This window comes from Lepidochelys kempii, chromosome 7, assembly GCF_965140265.1.
Source record: "Lepidochelys kempii isolate rLepKem1 chromosome 7, rLepKem1.hap2, whole genome shotgun sequence".
NCBI lineage: Eukaryota > Metazoa > Chordata > Testudines > Cheloniidae > Lepidochelys > Lepidochelys kempii.
In genome coordinates, this window is record NC_133262.1 from 2,094,759 (window position 1) to 2,114,542 (window position 19,784).

At 48.5% G+C, this 19,784-nt stretch overlaps 1 protein-coding gene across 4 annotated transcripts in view; it reads right to left on the reverse strand.

The window, feature by feature from the left end:
• Positions 1-19,784, reverse strand: part of FAM107A (family with sequence similarity 107 member A) — a 71,095-nt gene that overhangs the window by 31,330 nt on the left and 19,981 nt on the right. For all 4 annotated transcript variants that reach the window (XR_012159744.1, XR_012159743.1, XM_073350914.1 and 1 more), the window contains one exon: positions 2,137-2,200. Coding sequence is in view for 2 of the 4 variants with exons in the window: in XM_073350914.1 (XP_073207015.1) it covers positions 2,137-2,200 (64 nt within the window). In the remaining 2 variants the exon portion in view is untranslated. The remainder of the gene's footprint in view (positions 1-2,136; positions 2,201-19,784) is intronic.

Below are 19,784 nucleotides of genomic sequence, written 5' to 3' on the forward strand. Positions count from 1 at the left end.
TGGCTTATTTGCTGTTAATTGCTCAGCTTGGGGACATTTTCCCCAAAGCAAGTGGCTAGCTCAATGCTCAGGAACGAGTTGATTCTTTTCATGGGAGGAAAAACAGCTTCCCCTGTGACAAGTGATTGGAACAACAATTTAGGCAAGAACATTCACCGCAACCCACAGAGCTGACAGAGGAGTCAGAATCACTGCCCAGGTTCTAGCAGTGATTTCTGCCCTGAAAGCTGCATGGCACATGCAGACAGAGACAACCAGACTGTCCAAAGATCGGCCCACACTCCCCACTGCCCGGGATAATCCACTGCAACATGAATCTGGGGCAACAGCGTTACTGTTCAAGTGATGATTGCTCCTATTCTGGTGGTGCCCCAAAACGTGCTAGATGCTGTGAGACTATGTAGGAAGAGGCAGTCCCTGCCCCTGCAAGTTTACAGTCTACAAGACAAAAAGGTACAATTGTCACAAACCACAGCAACATAGAGGTACCGACGCCATGAGTCTGAGCAGGGATCGAACCCGGGACCATTGGCACCTAAACCACAAGCTCCTACAACTTGCAGTAAATAAAACCTCTCTGAATTGGGAGCAAATAGGAGGCTGAATGGTCGCTTAGCCCAGACACGCATGTTGACATGCTGCGTGTCAGTGTATTACACAGAAAAAAGGCTCGGGGTCATACCAGGCCTGCAGCCTGTTAACAGAGAGGGGGCGGGGGAAGGGCACAAGGGGATGAGTTCACAGGAGCGTGGGGGTAAAGAACAGGAAAGGAACAGGATCATGGAGGGGGAGGGAAGGGAGGAAGGGGAGAGTAGCATGACGGGTGGGGGTAGGGGAGACTGAGGCTGCCATGGGTAGGACTGTGAGCGGGGGAAGGAGGCGGTTTGGATAAACTGCTTATCAGCAAGGAACCTCCAGTGGTCCTGGCATCTCTGGGTTCTTAAGGGGGCACCCCCCCATCCCCAACAGGGCTTCACCCTCTTCAGCAAATTCGGATATGGGGAGGGGCAGCCATACCCCAAGCTCCACGATCTCATGGGATTTTGGGGCTCAGCTCTCAGCAGGCGCCACAAACATGTATTGGTGAGAGGGATGTGGGGGGCGAGAAACGTTCCGCCCTGAGAACGGTTCCTTTTGGGGTTTGGGTGTAGGGGTGAGAGGGCCCCTCTGCTAGCCCACTGCAAGACAACCCACCCAGCTGTCAGAGCTCCTCTCTGGTGCCCTGCGATCGCCACGTTTCAGTCACAGCAGAGCTGTAATCTGTATGGGGTGGGGCTGAGACTTTTACCACCCGGGAAGAAATAGGGGGCCAGAGCAGAGTTACCCTGCTGGGGGCAGCCATTTTGCCGCCTGCCCTGTGTGACGCTGGCAGTGTGGGAGCCTAATGGGAAGCTGCATGTGGATCTCCCGCCGGCTGTAATATAGACTTACTAACCATCGAGCTGAAGAGTCATGGGACCGCGGCAGGCTGCTCGGGAGGGGCCATGCTGTAGCCGGGGTTCTCAGGGCGGTTCTGGCTGGCTCAACCCCAATTCCTCCAGGGATTCTGGGGGAGCTCAGCTACCCCTTTACAAGGTGTCATGCGCACGTCCCGCCTCACCCACTCAACTACACTGGCTAGTGCAGATGAGGAACAAGACCATGGGCACTGGGTACCAGGCCACAGTCTAGCAGCATCAATGGCATTAGATTAGCATATTCCTTGGGCTCCCTACTGAGGTTGTGGGGGTCCCTCTGCAGGGGAGAGGGTTTCCTGCACCCTCTCCCCCATTTCTGCTGCCGCACAGAGCCCCAGCACCCTCTCCTCCCCTTCTGCCCCCACACAGAGCCCCAGCACCCTCTCCTCCCCTTCTGCCTCTACACAGAACCAGTCATATGTTCCTATATTAAATACTGTGTTTCAGTAACACTCCTCCGCCCTGAGTCCGGACCAGGAATGTGGCTGGCTGGAACCCATGTTCTGAGCTCCCTGCCCTGGCCCCCCAGCCTGGCAGTGTTTGCGAGCAAGGGGTAGCCCCAGGAACACTGATTGTGCAGAACGATGGACATTGCCCTGTTTGCTGTTCGAAGCACCCCATTGCTTGGCTGAGCAGAACGTGCCATTCCACCCCGGTGTGGCTTGCTCCAGACACTCACCTGAGCCGTTGACAACATGCTTCCCACTTCCGTTGGGAAAGGTGGACGGAAGAGAATATTCTTTCTGTGAAAGAGAAGAGAGAAAAGCGAGAGGTGACCTTTCTGCGTGCTGCAGGGGTCTGTCTCCATCTCCTCAGTCTGGCCACCTGATCCACACGACCACACGTCCCAGTGCCTCACACTCACACTCTGCACCTCGCACTCTCTCACCTCAGGCTGCTCCCCCAGCAGAGACGGAGAGGGACTTGGCCGTCTTCTCAGACAACCCAGGCATTAGGAAGGAAGAGGAATAATGTAGCAAGGAGCAATCACCTCCTTTAGCCCTAGAGTCCAATTCATCACCCTTGTCGTATGCCTTAGCTTCACCGGCGTAGGCCCTGAATTCATCATCAGTGGACAGAGTCTGCCAATGGACTTATAAATGGACTTTGAAGACAGTAGGGACCCAGAGAGTAGGGGCATGAGTTTTCACCTCAAATTGGGGGGAAATGCTGGATTTTAATATTACCGGGTATAGTGGAGAAATGACCTGGTATGTATTCCAGTACCTATATGTGGTACCTATATATGTGTGTGTGTGTGCGAGCGCATGTGCGTACGTATGCACACACACACAATCCTGAACACTCCTATGTAAAAAAGGGCTAAGTTTGAAAAGAGCCGTTTTGACTTATACAGAAGGACTCTCACTCTCTCGAACAAAGCCATGCCAGAAAAGTGAGTGCCCTCCATTTAAACAGCACAGTTACACAATTCACAATTAAAGCAAACCTCTCTTGGGTTCTCTGACCTCAGGCACTTCAGCAGAACTCCAGATCCACAGCAGCAAAGACATAGGGATACATTCAAACGGACAGTTCCAGAAGAACCTCAGGAAAACTGGTGACCCTTAACTGGTTTGGATCCATGCTAATTTTCAGCACAAGCAAGAAGTTCTAGAATGAAAGCTAAGAGTCAGGATGTCACAGACCTACTACGATCCAGAGATGTCTGTCTGTCCAGCCAAGTAGTAGCACTTCAGCATTACTGTTCTCTTACAATTCCTTTGACATGTATAACCTTCATTGGTTCATTTGCCGGGAGCAAATAAGAGGAAATATTTAATTTTCTGTGTTGTTGCAAAGATGCCCCAGGATGGTTCATTTTCCTGACATGGCAAATGTGCCCCGGGGGCTCTAACTTCCTCAAGATAATGACTACAACTAATAGGCAGATATGAATAAGCTTGTTATGAGAACAATGACCTTAAAAGCAACTGGCCGACTACAAGGACAGGGCAGTATTATTTCCTCTGAAGTGGCAACACCACTTGGTGACGACCCGTAAGGCGGTGCACACAAGCAATGGAAATGATCCCTTCCCAGTCCCTGTCCCAAAGTTCCACAGCAAGTCAGCTCCAACCCAAGAGCCCTCCTGGCCCTTGGTGTATTGCGCTAACCAACAGGCAGCACTCCTTTCCGATTCAAATACTTGCAATACGTGGATCTAACACCAAATATCAGGTTATTAATACAGGGTCACGGGCCTCAGGCTAGTCACCTCCATTAGACAGCAGCATTTTGCCCAATGTTATTTACAGTCGTCGCTGGCTGTCTCTTTAAACTGCATACAGAGTGACAGCCCAAATGGAATTCTTCGCCCTCAGAATGGGCCTTCAAGCTTCTCTTGGGTTCTCCCACACTCAAGCTCCTAACTCATATGTCTAGCTTTCTGTCCAAGAAGGGGTGGGTGCAGTCTCTCCATATTGCTTGTGAACTAGCCAGTGGCTTTTGCTCAGCTCTGGATCAGCATGTTCACGGGGGGCCATATCAAGGGGAACAGAGCAGGATTTAAACTGGCCTTCAGATCCCAAGTGCCTTGTTGCTTGGACAGATGGGGGACCACGAGGAAGCCTGTATCAGTTCAGCGTCAGATAACTGGTAAAAATGAAATGCTCAAAACTCTTGAAATGTTGCTCTGTGTCTGATACACTCTCACAGCCTCCCATGCCCATGCATAAGGCTGCCACTCTCAGACTCCTCTCTGCTGTGCAGCCTGTTTACTCTCTTCTTAGGGGATTCCTGTACATGGGTAGGGGTGTACAGGCTCTGTACTGTGATGGACAAGTCTTTCTGAGGGTAAAGAACTTCAGTGGAGCCAAAGGGGGCCATGGAGTTTCACATCAAGGAGTTAGGAGTTACTTGAGCTACGATTCATTTTGGCATCTAAATTAGTAAACAATTTCAACCTGTGCTCTTAAGTTTTCGGGGCTAACAAAAAGCCTTTGTATTTCTCCACGGCTCCCTGAAGGTTACTGTGCCAATGCAGCTGGTTGCTAGGTGATACTTATCTGGAGCGGCTCCTTCGGACAATGCATTTCATGGTTTTCAAATTCGCCCAACGTTACTAGCAAAGCTGAAATTCCTGGACTTGATACCCCGAGACAATGAAATCTGACGATGACTCATCCAGGATGTTATCAGCACGATTGGTTATTTTTCTTACTTCTTCTCTCCACAGTCCTAAGCAGGCACCTAGTAGGCCATGTTCCTTATGTTGTTCTTCCTATTGTAGCAATTCTGTACACTAACGTTGTGACCCTGAGCTGTTTGGGTCTTGTAATTTCAGAGTGACTCATGAGCTTCGGAAAATGAAAACAAGTGTTTCAAAGAGAAGATGGGCTTTTCTCAGACTGAAAGGAGAATGAGCACTTAGTATTTGGGGTACGGCTGTGCCTAGATGTCCCCACTGAGATTGGGCCCCCCCATTTGGTAGGTGCAGCATAGACAAATCCTGCCCCCAGAGAGCTTACAACTAATAGACAAGACAGGCTGGGGGGAAGCGGGGGAGGAGAGAAAGGAAGGATTCTTATCTCCGATTTTACAGCTGGAGAATTGCATCACACACAGGGATGTCTGTTGCAGAGCCAGAAACTGAGTGACTGCCCCAGATCTCCTGTGTCCCAGACCTGTTCCTTCAACACAGGACCAGTCTTCCCTCTCAGTGAGCTGACTTCTGGGGAGCCAAGCGGACTCACTCCTCCTGAGGATCTGGCGTTAGGTTTTACTTAAATATGTTCTCAGAGACTCAGTCTGTGCACTGAATACTGCGCCTATGGAGTAGATGAGGAATTATTATAAAATAAATAATGAATATTAACCCTCAAAAATATTAACCCTTAATTTGACAGTGGGGTGGGGGACGGTGTAGGGGCTGCTCCTAGGTGTGGGAGTTACAGAGGCTGTTTGGTGCGTTGATTTATTAGCTGGTGGAGTTAACTCATTATTGGATTCTTTGTTGCTGCTGGGTGGTTGTCATTTGTCTAATTAATTGCGAGGGCACCTAGAGCTTTTTGCATGGCAGTTGTTCATTGCTATTTAAAACTAGCAAACTAAATAATCAATACAGAAATTAGACAGGGCATCAGCAAGGCCAGACCCTCAGTTTTCCAAAGCTCTATATGGCATGAAACAGTCCTTCCCCACATGCATGACAAGGGGATTGTAATCGAGCCAGACTCACCCGGCGACACCTCCTGCTGGTTGTCCTTGGGAATTAGCTTGTCAGCCTCTGGAGCACCCCCTGCTGTCTGGTGATCTGCCTTACCGCCGGCCCCAGTCCCTCCCAGCACCTGGTGCCTCCTCCCACTGGGGTGCTACCCCCTGGCAGTAAACCCCAACAATCCCTGAGGGTCTCCCCTCCCCGGGAAACCCACACCTCGCCTCAGTCTTGGCTACTGCCAGTCATCGCTTAACGCCACTCCCCAGGGCAGACTGCGGTGTATCAGCCACTCATCACAGGCAAAGGGGTTTGGACCTGATGCCTCTGTCTACCCGTGGGCTGCCCCCTTGCAACTCCAGTACCTAATAGGCCCTAATCTAGGCCTTGCAGCCTGGGGGTTTCCAGGCCAGAGCTCCCCTACTCCCAAGGCCTTTCCCCCCCAGCCCTGCTCCAATCTAGGTATCCCCCAGGTCCCTGCAGCCAGGCCCTTCCCTCTCTGAACGCAGAGAGAGACTCTGGCTAAGCTTCAGCCTAGCAGCTCCTTTTTAGGCCCAGTTGCGGCCTGATTGGGGCATGGCCCAGCTGTGGCCATTTCCCCAATCAGCCTAGCTTCTCTTGCCCTCAGCCCTGGCTCTCTCCCAGGGCTGGCTTTTAAGCCCCACAGGGCAGGAGCGGGTAACCACCCCTCTACAGGGATGAACCGACTTATATTTACTATTCATCCAGGCTATGACATTAGTGAACCATCACCGTGTATGCAAGCTCCAAAATAAACCGGGAACGGCTCAGGTCACTTTGAAAAGATTTCTCCTTCTGGCCCTTACGTGTCTTTAATAAACCTCATTTGACGCTCAGCCAACTGAGAGCTGATTGCAGGAAGGTGGAGGTAATGTTGTGCACAGTTGTGTCTTTCAGCGTCCACAGGTGAAATCCTGACCCTGTTGAAGTCAATGGTGGTTTTGCTTTTGACTTTAATTGAGCCTGGATTTCACTCCACTTGCTGGAAGATCGTCTTCCAAAATCTGTCAGATATTTCCTCGCCTCAACAGGAGACAGATCCTCACCAGGCATAAGTCAGTGTATATCCATGGAAGTCCAAGGCGTTATGCTGATTTTCACCAGCTGAGGATCGGGGGCTTGGTCAGCAATATCAAAGTCAAGGGCCTAGTGAAGTGACTTGCTCAGTGTGGGGGGGCCTTAGAATACTGCCTCCCCCACCGAGAAAAGAGAAAGAAAAGTGTCAACAATATGGGTGAAAAGAAAAGGAGTATTTTCGTGAGCTACATGAAGTAAGCTGCAGCTCAAGAAAGCTTATGCTCAAATAAATGTGTTAGTCTCTAAGGTGCCACAAGTCCTCCTTTTCTTTTTGCGGATACAGACTAACATGGCTGCTACTCTGAATACGGGTGAGGTCACTTGAGTCACTGCAACGGCTACAACCCTCCTCAGCAGCTTCTTTCTAGCCCTCAAGATGCAGATAATTACCCCAGGTCGTTCTTTTTCTGCTCCAGAGGGGTGGGAGTGGGGACTGGGTGCCTCTGCCTGACCCAGCGGGGTCTATGGAGAGGTGTTGTGGGAACGGACAGGCATTTGCTTTTCAAATCAAATCATAGACCTGGAGAAAACATTGCGGTGATGGGTTGAGAAATGTGCTTCGGCCATTTCCAGAAACTGGGGACACTCTTGGGTAAATCCCTGCCAGAGGCAGCTAGAGCTGAGGGACATAGTGTGACAGGAGGTACCAGGACATCCATGACTCACGCGGTAACAATGTCTCAGTGCCACGTTGCTCCAGGAGAAATAAACCATGACTGAACATTATACTGTTTGGAAAACGTGTGAACATATTATACTGTTTGGAAAACACAGGGTTTCCAGTCCTCCAGCGGGTCGGGGTAGGGGGATCGTGATGAATGCAAATCTCTCCTCTACCCTCGCGGGAATCAGGAGTCACTCCATTGAAGGAAATTACATTGGTGTAAAAAGGTGGTGAGTGGAGGACCAGCCCTACTGGCTTTGAAGGGTTTACTCCGGGGTATACATTCCCGTTATGTTCATGACAGATTTTGGGTGGAGAAATGTGCCTGGATAGGGGTACGGAGTTTATCTGCACCCTGAGAGTAGGGTACAGGACAGCGCTACAGCCTCTTACTTGCATCTGTTTTGTCTTTGGGTCTGGAATGATGGTTTATTGTTCTTCCCCCTTTGTATAGCACTAAGGCCATGTGTGGCATGAATCAAGTCAGCCCCTGTGCACCCCTTCCATCAAAGGGTTATAATCATGGACCCCGTGGCCTTGGCCTGGCCCCATCCCAGCTCCACGGCACCCAAGAGGAGCAGAATCTTCTTGCACGACTGTGGGGCAGACACTCACTCTCAGGCAGCCGAGCACCTTCCACCGCCCGTATTCTGACGGTGGATAGCGGCACTGCTGTGGTGGGTGACGTTGCCTAAGTGGCTTGTCCTTCGCTGCAAGCTGCCTGATAGAACTGAAGGCAAACCCTGCAGGGCTGGTCTACATGGCCACGCTCTGATGGCACAGCTAAGTGGGCTAGGAGTGTGACAAAATCCTAATCCTTCGTGGGTGTATCTATGGTGGCAAAACCGCGGTGTGGATACAGCTGTGCTGAGAGATAAGCGTGTCTGTCAGCTTGGCTAGTGTCACTCTGGGAAGTGGCGTAGCTTACGCTGCATCTGCAGTACAGGGCTCTGCTTGTGCGGCTATTCAGGCCAAGGTCTGTGGTGTAGACAAGGTCTTAGGCAGGCAAATGTCAGCTTGGTCCAGTGTGTAACTCTGGGGAGCAGTTCCTAAAGCCAGGCTGCAGATTTGGAGACCTGCTTCTTTTGTTTTCTTTTCTTTAAAGGGAGAGACAATGGAATGAGTTTGCCACGTTAATCTATTTCCCCCAAAAGAACTGTTACTAAACATGCACACTCAACCAGGTCAGTAACTGCAACTGTGCTTAGAGAACTCGCCTCCCCACTGACTCTATTGGCATTAGGGGGTCAGGTGTGTTTCCTCCTAGTTTGTTAACGGAGACAGGTCAGGAAAAAGGCTGCAGAGTCTTTACTGGATGGGCTCTCATACTGGGTGAAATTCACCCCTCTGCAGCCAGGGCTCAAACTGCAGGTCGGGGTGACTGGGCCCTGTGCTGAGGGGTGAATTCCCCCCTAGGGCTGTCAGTTAGGATATACATTACTCATTGTGTAGAAAGACGAAGGCCCTGACGTGCAGAGGAACAAAAATGCTCTGAAATGACCCTGGAACATCAAACGGTGACAGGCCAGGAGTGACATGCAGGTTGGGCTCCAAACAAAGAACTGCTTTGTTCCAGTGTCAAAACGGTAAACATGCTTAGCTGGACTGATCAGCAAAAAGTCACGTACTGGGCTTAGCTGTATAACTGTGGACTCGGATTGGGGCGAAGCGAAAGACACGGCTGCTAATGACACACTCCAAAGGGGAAAAATGCGGAGGTACACGCCCAATGTCAACACCTGCCCCACAATGAGATAACAAAGACTGCTGTGCATGGTAGGGGAGATCAGGAGAGGATTTCTTCACATAACAATGGCTGAATTCTGCTGAGATTTACAATATTGCCAACCCCAAATGGTCAAAAATCATGACTCAGGCTCCAAAAACATCATGAGATTGGCTTAAAAATCATCAGTGTTTTTTTTTAAAATTGTTTTTTTTAATTTGTTTTCTGGTTTCTGAGTCTTTACCTTACACTTGATTCACATTTTTAATCTTTTCTCTACAACCATGAGGGATAGAAACTTACTACTTGTTTAAAGGAAAGCTGGAGTCTCATGTGTAATCACTGGTCTCCAGGAGCTGGGGCTTTACGGAGAACCCACAATTATTGTGAGACTCATGTAGGAATGGTTTAGAGATGGCAACAGCAGATGTGCAGTTGCATGGGGATGGGGGGCAGTAAGTCAGAGCATAAACCTTGTGCTATCCCAGAAGCATGCTACCACTGGAGATGGGCTGAAGGTTCCCTCTGAGAATCAGGCAGTTAAATCTCAGAAGTTTTGCAGAGCTCGCTCAGTGCAACAAAACTAAGTCAATTCACAGCACTACAGCCTGGGAACTTGCTGCTTTATTTCACTGCATCACTCCAGAGTTGAGGGGAAAGTCCCACTGTCTAAACAGGAAGCAAGGGATTGGGTGGAACCTGGCTCCATCCCATAATACCCTGGGTTACCCAGTTAACCTTATCATGGCCGCTTTCCTACAGGGATATGATGTCAGAGGAAAACAGCAATGTGTCAGGAGGGGAACACGAAGAGAAGGGGAAACGACCCAAAGTGGAAAATCCGATGGGAAGAGTTTTCTTGGTTAGGTTCAGAACTAGCTAATCCACAGGCAGGAAGGCCATGGTATGCTTAACAGATGAAATGAAAGGGACTGGGGGCCTCATCCTGTGAAGTTCTGAGCACCTCCTGCAAAGTGCTGAGTGCTCTTAATCCTGATTGAAGTAAATGGGATCTAAGGGCTCTAACATCTTCCAGGCAGAGCCCTATATTCTCGTCAGTTTGTAGGTGCCTGCTTGCTGTGACATTTCATGTGAAGCACTGTCAGCATCACACATGCCTGCAGGTGTGAGATCTAACCAGTGAACCTCAAACAGCCTGGAGCCATAATGCACAGGAGCATACGGAGTCACTAGCCTTCCTAGTCTGTTTTAAGAAGCTGCTCCAAGGATGGCTGAATTCCTTCGAGCTCCCTATACCCACAGGAGATGAAAAAATCCACCAGGCGTGAATCCAGCCAGGAAATTTCCCCATTGGTGGAGAGAGGTTCTCAGACACCATGGCTGTTGAAGGGGGCACCAAGCACACACTTACGGTCTACATGGCAGGGCCGCAGATGGCATAGCCTGGCATAGCTCCAGTGACCTCAGTTTACAAGCGCCAAGCCCTCCATTTTAAACTCCCCTTCCTAGCGTACGTCCTGGAGTTGTTCTGTCCTTTAAAAGTTAGTTAAAATATAATAACATGTATTTATGGAAAACACAAATGCCTTCACCTAGAACATGGATTTTTGTTTGTTACTTCCAGAAGTGGTGCGCCATCATTACACCACACTAGGCCAGCTATATTCCTGGTAGTGCACAAGTCTCTCTGATAGGCTGCAGCATTGCGTGTTGCAGAGACAACTGGGAAAATGACTTATTTTATAAAGACTGGCTCGAGTGATCTCCTAGCAGGAATTTGCTCTTTTATTGGTATGATTTTGTTTCATAGTCAGCATGTACAGCACCAGCTCTGCTCCTGTGTGTTGTACAGTCCCCAAATTTGGATCCTGCTCTGATATGGAGCCAGATCCTAAGCATTTCCCCACCTTTTCATCCTGAAACCACTGTATTTCCTGACAGGTTTCAGAGTAGCAGTCGTGTTAGTCTGTATCCGCAAAAAGAAAAGGAGGACGTGTGGCACTTTAGAGACTAACAAATTTATTTGAGCATAAGCTTTCGTGAGCTACATCCGATGAAGTGAGCTGTAGCTCACGAAAGCTTATGCTCAAATAAATTTGTTAGTCTCTAAGGTGCCAGAAGTCCTCCTTTTCTTTTTGTAGTTCCTGAGATATTTCAGTTCTGAACAGCTGTGACTGGAGAACTTCACCATAAATTAGGTGAAGCCAAAGCCCGGGGACATCCATTAAGTGGCTGGTAAGAGCAAGCATCACTTAGCTTTCCTTCTTCTTCCTCTTCCCCCAACTCGTTAATTTCCATCTCTAGCTCAGTGAGGGAGAGCCCGCTCCAGGGACCCCACGTCTCTGCCAAAGCCCCTACCCAGCGCTCCTATACAACATTTTGAAAAAGCGATATTTGTCCTACACCTAGATAACATAATGCTAGCTTTCAGTAAAATTAATCCTCTCAGTAATCTCTACTTGTGTTCGTGTGTTGATTAAAGTTGCTAGATAAGCCAGCTGTCAACACGGGCACAATCCACGTGGCAAATGCAAATTTAATGACTCTTTTGTAAGTATGGTGTCAGATGGATTTAGGGCCATATCAAAGCCCTTATCTTATAGCATTATAGTCATAGTATTATGTTGCCAATCAAAATCTGGGTAAATGAATTAGGAAAGGAATTGCTGCAATCAGATCATGGTAACTAGGAAATATTAAGGTGTATAAAATGCCACCAAGTGAAAGAACATTTACAGCCTGGTTCTGAACACACGCACACATATATAACAGTATAACTCCATTAACTTGACTGGAGTTTGCTCAAAATATTCTAGTGTAAGGGAGATCGGAAAAAAGGTAATTCATTCCCGTAAGTTGACATAGAGACTGTTTACACGGATGGTCAGTGAATGAACACACTGATTAATGAAAACAATGTTAGTGCTTAAAAAATAACCCTTAAAGGGAGGTCTGATGCATTGAAACCACACATTAGCCCCAGACACATCCAAGAGACACAGCAATTCCACCTGGTGAAACCATATCATATGAGACTTAGAAACACATTAGCTAAATCTGAGGTGAACATTGGTTATTTTAAACCGGAAACGTCCTCCCATTGCTGGCTCCCAATGCCTTGTATGAGACCATGTGGCTGGGTCCTCTTAGATACTAAGGGTATGTCTAAACTACAAAATCAGGTCGAATTTATAGAAGTCGGTTTTTTAGAAATTGGTTTTACATATTCCAGTGTGTGTGTCCCCACAGAAAATGCTCTAAGTGCATTAAGTGCATTAACTCGGCGGAGTGCTTCCACAGTACCAAGGCAAGCGTTGACTTCCGGAGTGTTGTACTGTGGGTGGCTATCCCACAGTTCCCGCAGTCTCTGCTTCCCATTGGAATTCTGGGTTGAGATCCCAATGCCTGATGGGGCTACAACATTGTCGAGGGTGATTCTGGGTACATATCGTCAGGCCCCCGTTCCCTCCCTCCCTCCGTGAAAGCAGCAGCAGACAATCGTTTCACGCCTTTTTTCCTGAGTTACCTGTGCAGACGCCATACCACGGCAAGCATGGAGCCCGCTCAGGTAACCATCACCCTATGTCTTCTGGGTGCTGGCAGACGCGGTACGGCATTGCTACACAGTAGCAGCAACCCATTGCCTTCTAGCAGCAGACGGTGCAGTACGACTGGTAGCCGTCATCGTCATGTCAGAGGTGCCACGTCGGCCAGGAGCGCCTGAGCAGACATGGGCGCAGGGACTAAATTTGGAGTGACTCAACCAGGTCATTCTCTTTAGTCCTGCAGTCAGTCCTATTGAACCGTCTTATGGTGAGCGGGCAGGCGATACGGATTGCTAGCAGTCCTATTGCATCATCTTCTGCCGGGCAGCCATGAGATGTGGATGGCATGCAGTCCTTCTGCACCGTCTGCTGCCAGCCAAAGATGTAAAAGGTAGATGGAGTGGATCAAAACAAGAAATAGACCAGATTTGTTTTGTACTCATTTGCTTCCCCCCACTCCCCCGTCTAGGGGACTCATTCCTCTAGGTCACACTGCAGTCACTCAGAGAAGGTGCAGCAAGGTAAATCTAGCCATGTATCAATCAGAGGCCAGACTAACCTCATTGTTCCAATAAGAACAATAACTTAGGTGCACCATTTCTTATTGGAACCCTCTGTGAAGTCCTGCCTGAAATACTCCTTGATGTAAAGCCACCCCCTTTGTTGATTTTAGCTCCCTGAAGCCAACCCTGTAAGCCATGTCGTCAGTCGCCCCTCCCTCTGTCAGAGCAATGGCAGACAATCGTTCCGCGCCTTTTTTCTGTGCGGACGCCATACCAAGGCAAGCATGGAGGCCGCTCAGCTCACTTTGGCAATTAGGAGCACATTAAACACCACACGCATTATCCAGCAGTATATGCAGCACCAGAACCTGGCAGAGCGATATCGGGAGAGGAGGCGACCTCAGCGCGATCACGTGAGTGATCAGGACATGGACACAGATTTCTCTCAAAGCATGGGCCCTGCCAATGCATGCATCATGGTGCTAATGGGGCAGGTTCATGCTGTGGAACGCCAATTCTGGGCTCGGGAAACAAGCGCAGACTGGTGGGACCGCATAGTGTTGCAGGTCTGGGACGATTCCCAGTGACTGTGAAACTTTCGCATGTGTAGGGGCACTTTCATGGAACTTTGTGACTTGCTTTCCCCTGCCCTGAAGCGCATGAATACCAAAATGAGAGCAGCCCTCACAGTTGAGAAGCGAGTGGCGATAGCCCTGTGGAAGCTTGCAATGCCAGACAGCTACCGGTCAGTTGGGAATCAATTTGGAGTGGGCAACTCTACTGTGGGGGCTGCTGTGATGCAAGTAGCCCACGCAATCAAAGATCTGCTGATATCAAGGGTAGTGACCCTGGGAAATGTGCAGGTCATAGTGGATGGCTTTGCTGCAATGGGATTCCCTAACTGTGGTGGGGCCATAGACGGAACCCATATCCCTATCTTGGCACCAGAGCACCAAGCCGGCGAGTACATAAACCACAAGGGGTACTTTTCAATAGTGCTGCAAGCTCTGGTGGATCACAAGGGACGTTTCACCAACATCAACGTGGGATGGCCGGGAAAGGTACATGACGCTCGCATCTTCAGGAACTCTGGTCTGTTTCAAAAGCTGCAGGAAGGGACTTTATTCCCAGACCAGAAAATAACTGTTGGGGATGTTGAAATGCCTATATGTATCCTTGGGGACCCAGCCTACCCCTTAATGCCATGGCTCATGAAGCCGTACACAGGCAGCCTGGACAGTAGTCAGGAGCTGTTCAACTCCAGGCTGGGCAAGTGCAGAATGGTGGTAGAATGTGCATTTGGACGTTTAAAGGCGCGCTGGCGCAGTTTACTGACTCGCTTAGATCTCAGCGAAACCAATATTCCCACTGTTATTACTGCTTGCTGTGTGCTCCACAATATCTGTGAGAGTAAGGGGGAGACGTTTATGGCAGGGTGGGAGGTTGACACAAATCGCCTGGCTACTGGTTACGTGCAGCCAGACACCAGGGCAGTTAGAAGAGCACAGGAGGGCGCGGTACGCATCAGAGAAGCTTTGAAAACCAGTTTCATGACTGGCCAGGCTACGGTGTGAAAGTTCTCTTTGTTTCTCCTTGATGAAACCCCCTGCCCCTTGGTTCACTCTACTTCCCTGCAAGCTAACCACCCTCTCCTCCTCCCTTTAATCATTGCTTGCAGAGGCAATAAAGTCATTGTTGCTTCACATTCATGCATTCTTTATTCATTCATCACACAAATAGGGGGATGACTACCAAGGTAGCCCAGGAGGGGTGGTGGAGGAGGGAAGGAAAATGCCACACAGCACTTTAAAAGTTTACAACTTTAAAATTTATTGAATGTCAGCCTTCTTTTTTTGGGCAATCCTCTGTGGCGGAGTGGCTGGTTGGCCGGTGGCCCCCCCACCACGTTCTTGGGCGTCTGAGTGAGGAGGCTATGGAACTTGGGGAGGAGGGCGGTTGGTTACACAGGGGCTGTAGTGGCAGTCTGTGCTCCAGCTGCCTTTGCTGCAGCTCAGCCATACACTGGAACATACTGGTTTGGTCCTCCAGCAGCCTCAGCATTGAATCCTGCCTCCTCTCATCATGCTGCCGCCACATTTGAGCTTCAGCCCTGTCTTCAGCCCGCCATCTCTCCTCCCGGTCATTTTGTGCTTTCCTGCACTCTGACATTATTTGCCTCCACGCATTCGTCTGTGCTCTGTCAGTGTGGAAGGACAGCATGAGCTCAGAGAACATTTCATCACGAGTGCGTTTTTTTTCTTTCTAATCTTCATTAGCCTCTGGGAAGGAGAAGATCCTGTGATCATTGAAACACATGCAGCTGGTGGAGAAAAAAAAAGGGACAGCGGTATTTAAAAAGACACATTTTATAAAACAGTGGCTACATTCTTTCAGGGTAAACCTTGCTGTTAACATTACATACATAGCACATGTGCTTTTGTTACAAGGTCGCATTTTGCCTCCCCTCACCGCGTGACTACCCCCTCAACCCTCCCCCCTCCCTGTGGCTAACAGCGGGGAACATTTCTGTTCAGCCACAGGCAAACAGCCCAGCAGGAACGGGCACCTCTGAGTGTCCCCTGAAGAAAAGCACCCTATTTCAACCAGGTGACCATGAATGATATCTCACTCTTCTGAAGATAACACAGAGAGATAAAGAACGGATGTTGTTTGAATGCCAGCAAACATACACTGCAATGCTTTGTTGTACAATGATTCCCGAGAACATGTTACTGGCCTGGAGTGGTAAAGTGTCCTACCATGGAGGATGCAATAAGGCTGCCCTCCCCAGAAACCTTTTGCAAAGGCTTTGGGAGTACATCCAGGAGAGCCGCGAATGCCAGGGCAAAGTAATCCTTTCACATGCTTGCTTTTAAACCATGTATAGTATTTTAAAAGGTACACTCACCGGAGGTCCCTTCTCCGCCTGCCGGGTCCAGGAAGCAGCCTTGGGTGGGTTCGGGGGGTACTGGCTCCAGGTCCACGGTGAGAAACAGTTCCTGGCTGTCGGGAGAACCGGTTTCTCCGCTTGCTTCCTGTGAGCTATCTACAACCTCCTCCTCCTCATCATCATCTTCTTCGTCCCCAAAACCTACTTCTGTGTTGCCTCCATCTCCATTGAAGGAGTCAAACAACACGGCTGGGGTAGTGGTGGCTGAACCCCCTAAAATGGCATGCAGCTCATCATAGAAGCGGCATGTTTGGGCTCTGACCCAGAGTGGCCGTTTGCCTCTCTGGTAGGCTTGCCTCAGCTCCTTAAGTTTACGCGGCACTGCTTCGAGTCCCTGTTATGGCCTCTGTCCTTCATGCCCTGGGAGATTTTGACAAAGGTTTTGGCATTTCGAAAACTGGAACGGAGTTCTGATAGCACGGATTCCTCTCCCCAAACAGCGATCAGATCCCGTACCTCCCGTTCAGTCCATGCTGGAGCTCTTTTGCGATTCTGGGACTCCATCATGGTCACCTGTGCTGATGAGCTCTGCATGGTCACCTGCAGCTTGCCACGCTGGCCAAACAGGAAATGAGATTCAAAAGTTCGCGGTTCTTTTCCTGTCTACCTGGCCAGTGCATCTGAGTGGAGAGTGCTGTCCAGAGCGGTCACAATGGAGCACTCTGGGATAGCTCCCGGAGGCCAATACCATCGAATTGTGTCCACAGTACCCCAAATTCGAGCCGGCAAGGCCGATTTAAGCACTAATCCACTTGTCAGGGGTGGAGTAAGGAAATCGATTTTAAGAGCCCTTTAAGTCGAAATAAAGGGCTTCATCGTCTGGATGGGTGCAGGTTTACATCGATTTAACGCTGCTAAATTCGACCTAAAGTCCTAGTGTAGACCAGGGCTAAGACGTTACCTGAAGCTGCTGCTCTGCTCTCACATCTTAATTCTCAATAGTTTGTCTATTACGCTCCCTCTCAGCAACTGGGGCCTGGTCCAAAGCCCACCGAAATCAGCCATTGGATCAAGCCTTTGCTGATGAGTGAAGTACTTCTTGGGGGGTTGCTCAGAGCACCAAACCCCTCGGGTGCCAGTAGTGTGTCAGGTGTTTTGCAAGCACGGCAGGTGCTTCAGCAGCTAGGCCTTGTCATTAATTATAACTCCAGATATTCTTGACACCTACATAAATCTCCAGCTTCTTTTGGAATCTTGCTACGTTCTTGGCCTCAATGACTTCCTGTGGCAGTGAGTTCCATCGTCTAAATATGCATTGTGTGAAAAAGTATTTCCTTTTATCAGTTTTGAATTTGCCACCTTTCAATTCAATTAAATGTCTCTTAGTTCTTGTAGTATGAGACCAGGAGAAAAGAAACTCCTGATCTACATCCTCTGCATCAGTCAGTATTTTATATATTTTATATACCTATATATATAAGGTAAATACTTCCAAATCTTTCCACTCTTTCTTCAGAGGAGTTTTTCCACTCTCTTGCTCATTCTTGTTGCCCTTCTCTGACCCCCCTCCAGTTCGGCAATGTCCTGTGGCAGATGGGCTGACCAGTACTGCACACAGTATCCCAGCAAGGCTGCCCATTGATTTATGCAAGGGCATAAACTATTTTCTTGTATTAGACTCCCTGTCATTCCTTATGTACCATAATATTGTGTAGCAGAGGCTTCCACTGAGCTGTCCTCAGTGATCACCAGGTCTCTCTCCTGGGGTGATACAATGTAGAACCCTGTGAGGTGTATGAGCAGATTAATTTTTTTCCTTCCAGTGTGCATTACTTTGCATGTGTTGACAATGAGCTTCATCTACCATGATGACAGGTTTTAGCCCATGAAAGCTCATGCTCAAATAAATTTGTTAGTCTCTAAGGTGCCACAAGTCCTCCTAGTTTTTTTTAATCTACCATGATGTTGCCCATTCTCCTGGCTTGTTCAGGTCTCACTGATGGTCCTGACAGTCCTCTCTGATCCTGAGTGCCCTACATTTCTTTGTGTCATCTGAAAATTGTGTGCCCATTGAATCCCACTCTTTTGCTTTTTGTTTCTGTCGTCCCAGGGCCACCACTTGCATCTGTTCCCCCTTCACGAGGTCCCCTTTAAGAACTCACAATGGTTCCAGTTGCCTTCTCAGCCCCAGCTCCTTTAATTCACTTGTCAGCAAGATGGCAAGATAATTGTCCAAAACAGAACTCAAAAAGGTCCCCAGACAAACACACAATCTTTCTGCAGCTCCAGGATCCACACAGTCTCTTCCCTGGCTTACTGGCAAGGTTTCTGCCTCTGGCCATCTCAACCACACCCGCTTCCTGCAGCTTCCAGCTGCCTTTTGTATTTGAAATACCCGATTCCCACAGGTGGGCTCATCCTGTAATCAGGGCTGGCTTAGCCTCAGGCTCTCCAGCCCAGGGGCAAGCCACTCTGTTACAGTCCCTTAGCAGCTGAATTGACCCATGACAATACTTTGCCAGCCCATGAGGACTTAGCTTCTTTTATGGCCTCTTGTGAGGGATCTTGTAAAAGGCATGTTGGCAGTCTAAATAATGTAAGCCTGTTCTCCTTTAACCATTACTATATTGACACGTTCAAAGACTTCTAAGGGATTAGTGAGACATGATTTTCCTTCACAGAAACCAGGCCAGACAGATGCTATCAGATCATCATCTCCAGGTGTTTCATAATTCTATTTTTAACCATTGTTTCAACTAGCTAGTCAGGTACCAATGTATGGTTGACTGCAGTGTAATTCCCCAGAGCCTTTTTTAAAATTTAGGTTCAACATTTGCTACCATCCAGTTCTGTGAAACAGTAGCTGTTTTTAAGAAGAGATTTCATATCTTCGTCAGCAACTCACCCACTAATACTTAAGTTCCTTCAGATCTCTCGGATGGACCATGTGGGCTTAGTGGTTTAATGCTTTTTAATGATCAGTTTGTGACCACACCTTTTCTTTTAACACCTCCCTCTCTGATAGTGCCTCATCTTTACTTCCAGAAAAGAGCATTAACTCACGAAGGACAGAATATTGTGTTTCTATAATAATGGGAATCCTTTAATGTACATAAGGAACAAGTTAATGGGAAATACACACACCATCCTCTGAGCATAGAGTCAGGTGGTTTGCTTTTGTCACCTTGGTTTCAGCACACCATAAGCATTGCTGTTTTATGCCAGTTCCCATTGTCTGGCACGCATATGCACAGCTGGGTTTGTACAGCATCTGATTAGTTTTTTTAAGCAAAGCACAAAGATAATATTGCCTCTATTCCCTGCCCATAACATAGTAGATTTCACTATCATATTGCAAAGTGCTTTCCAGTATATCAAATTATTGGTGTAACATTTCATTGCTGATCTTCTGACCTTTAAAAATCTGTCCTATTCCACTGGGGCTAAAGCTAGGCTCAGGGTTATAGTACTTCCATGTGATTTAATTTCTGGCTGATCTCAGGAAAATGAACAGTGACCTAATGACTTTTCAAAGACTGTAGCGAAAAATGGCAAGCTTACACAGTGAGGCGAGTCACGAGATCTCATTACTATACTATTATCACATTACTGCGGCTCTCAGGCTGCGCTCAGAGACTATCAGACAGGTGGCCACTTTACTAGCTATTCAAGTAGAACGTTGCCAGTGCTTGAAATAGCACTTTGTGTTATTTTATTCATAAATCAAGCACCCTTTGTTTTTTTTTCCTTGTGGCCTTTAGCGCAAATGCCCACTCTGACCTGA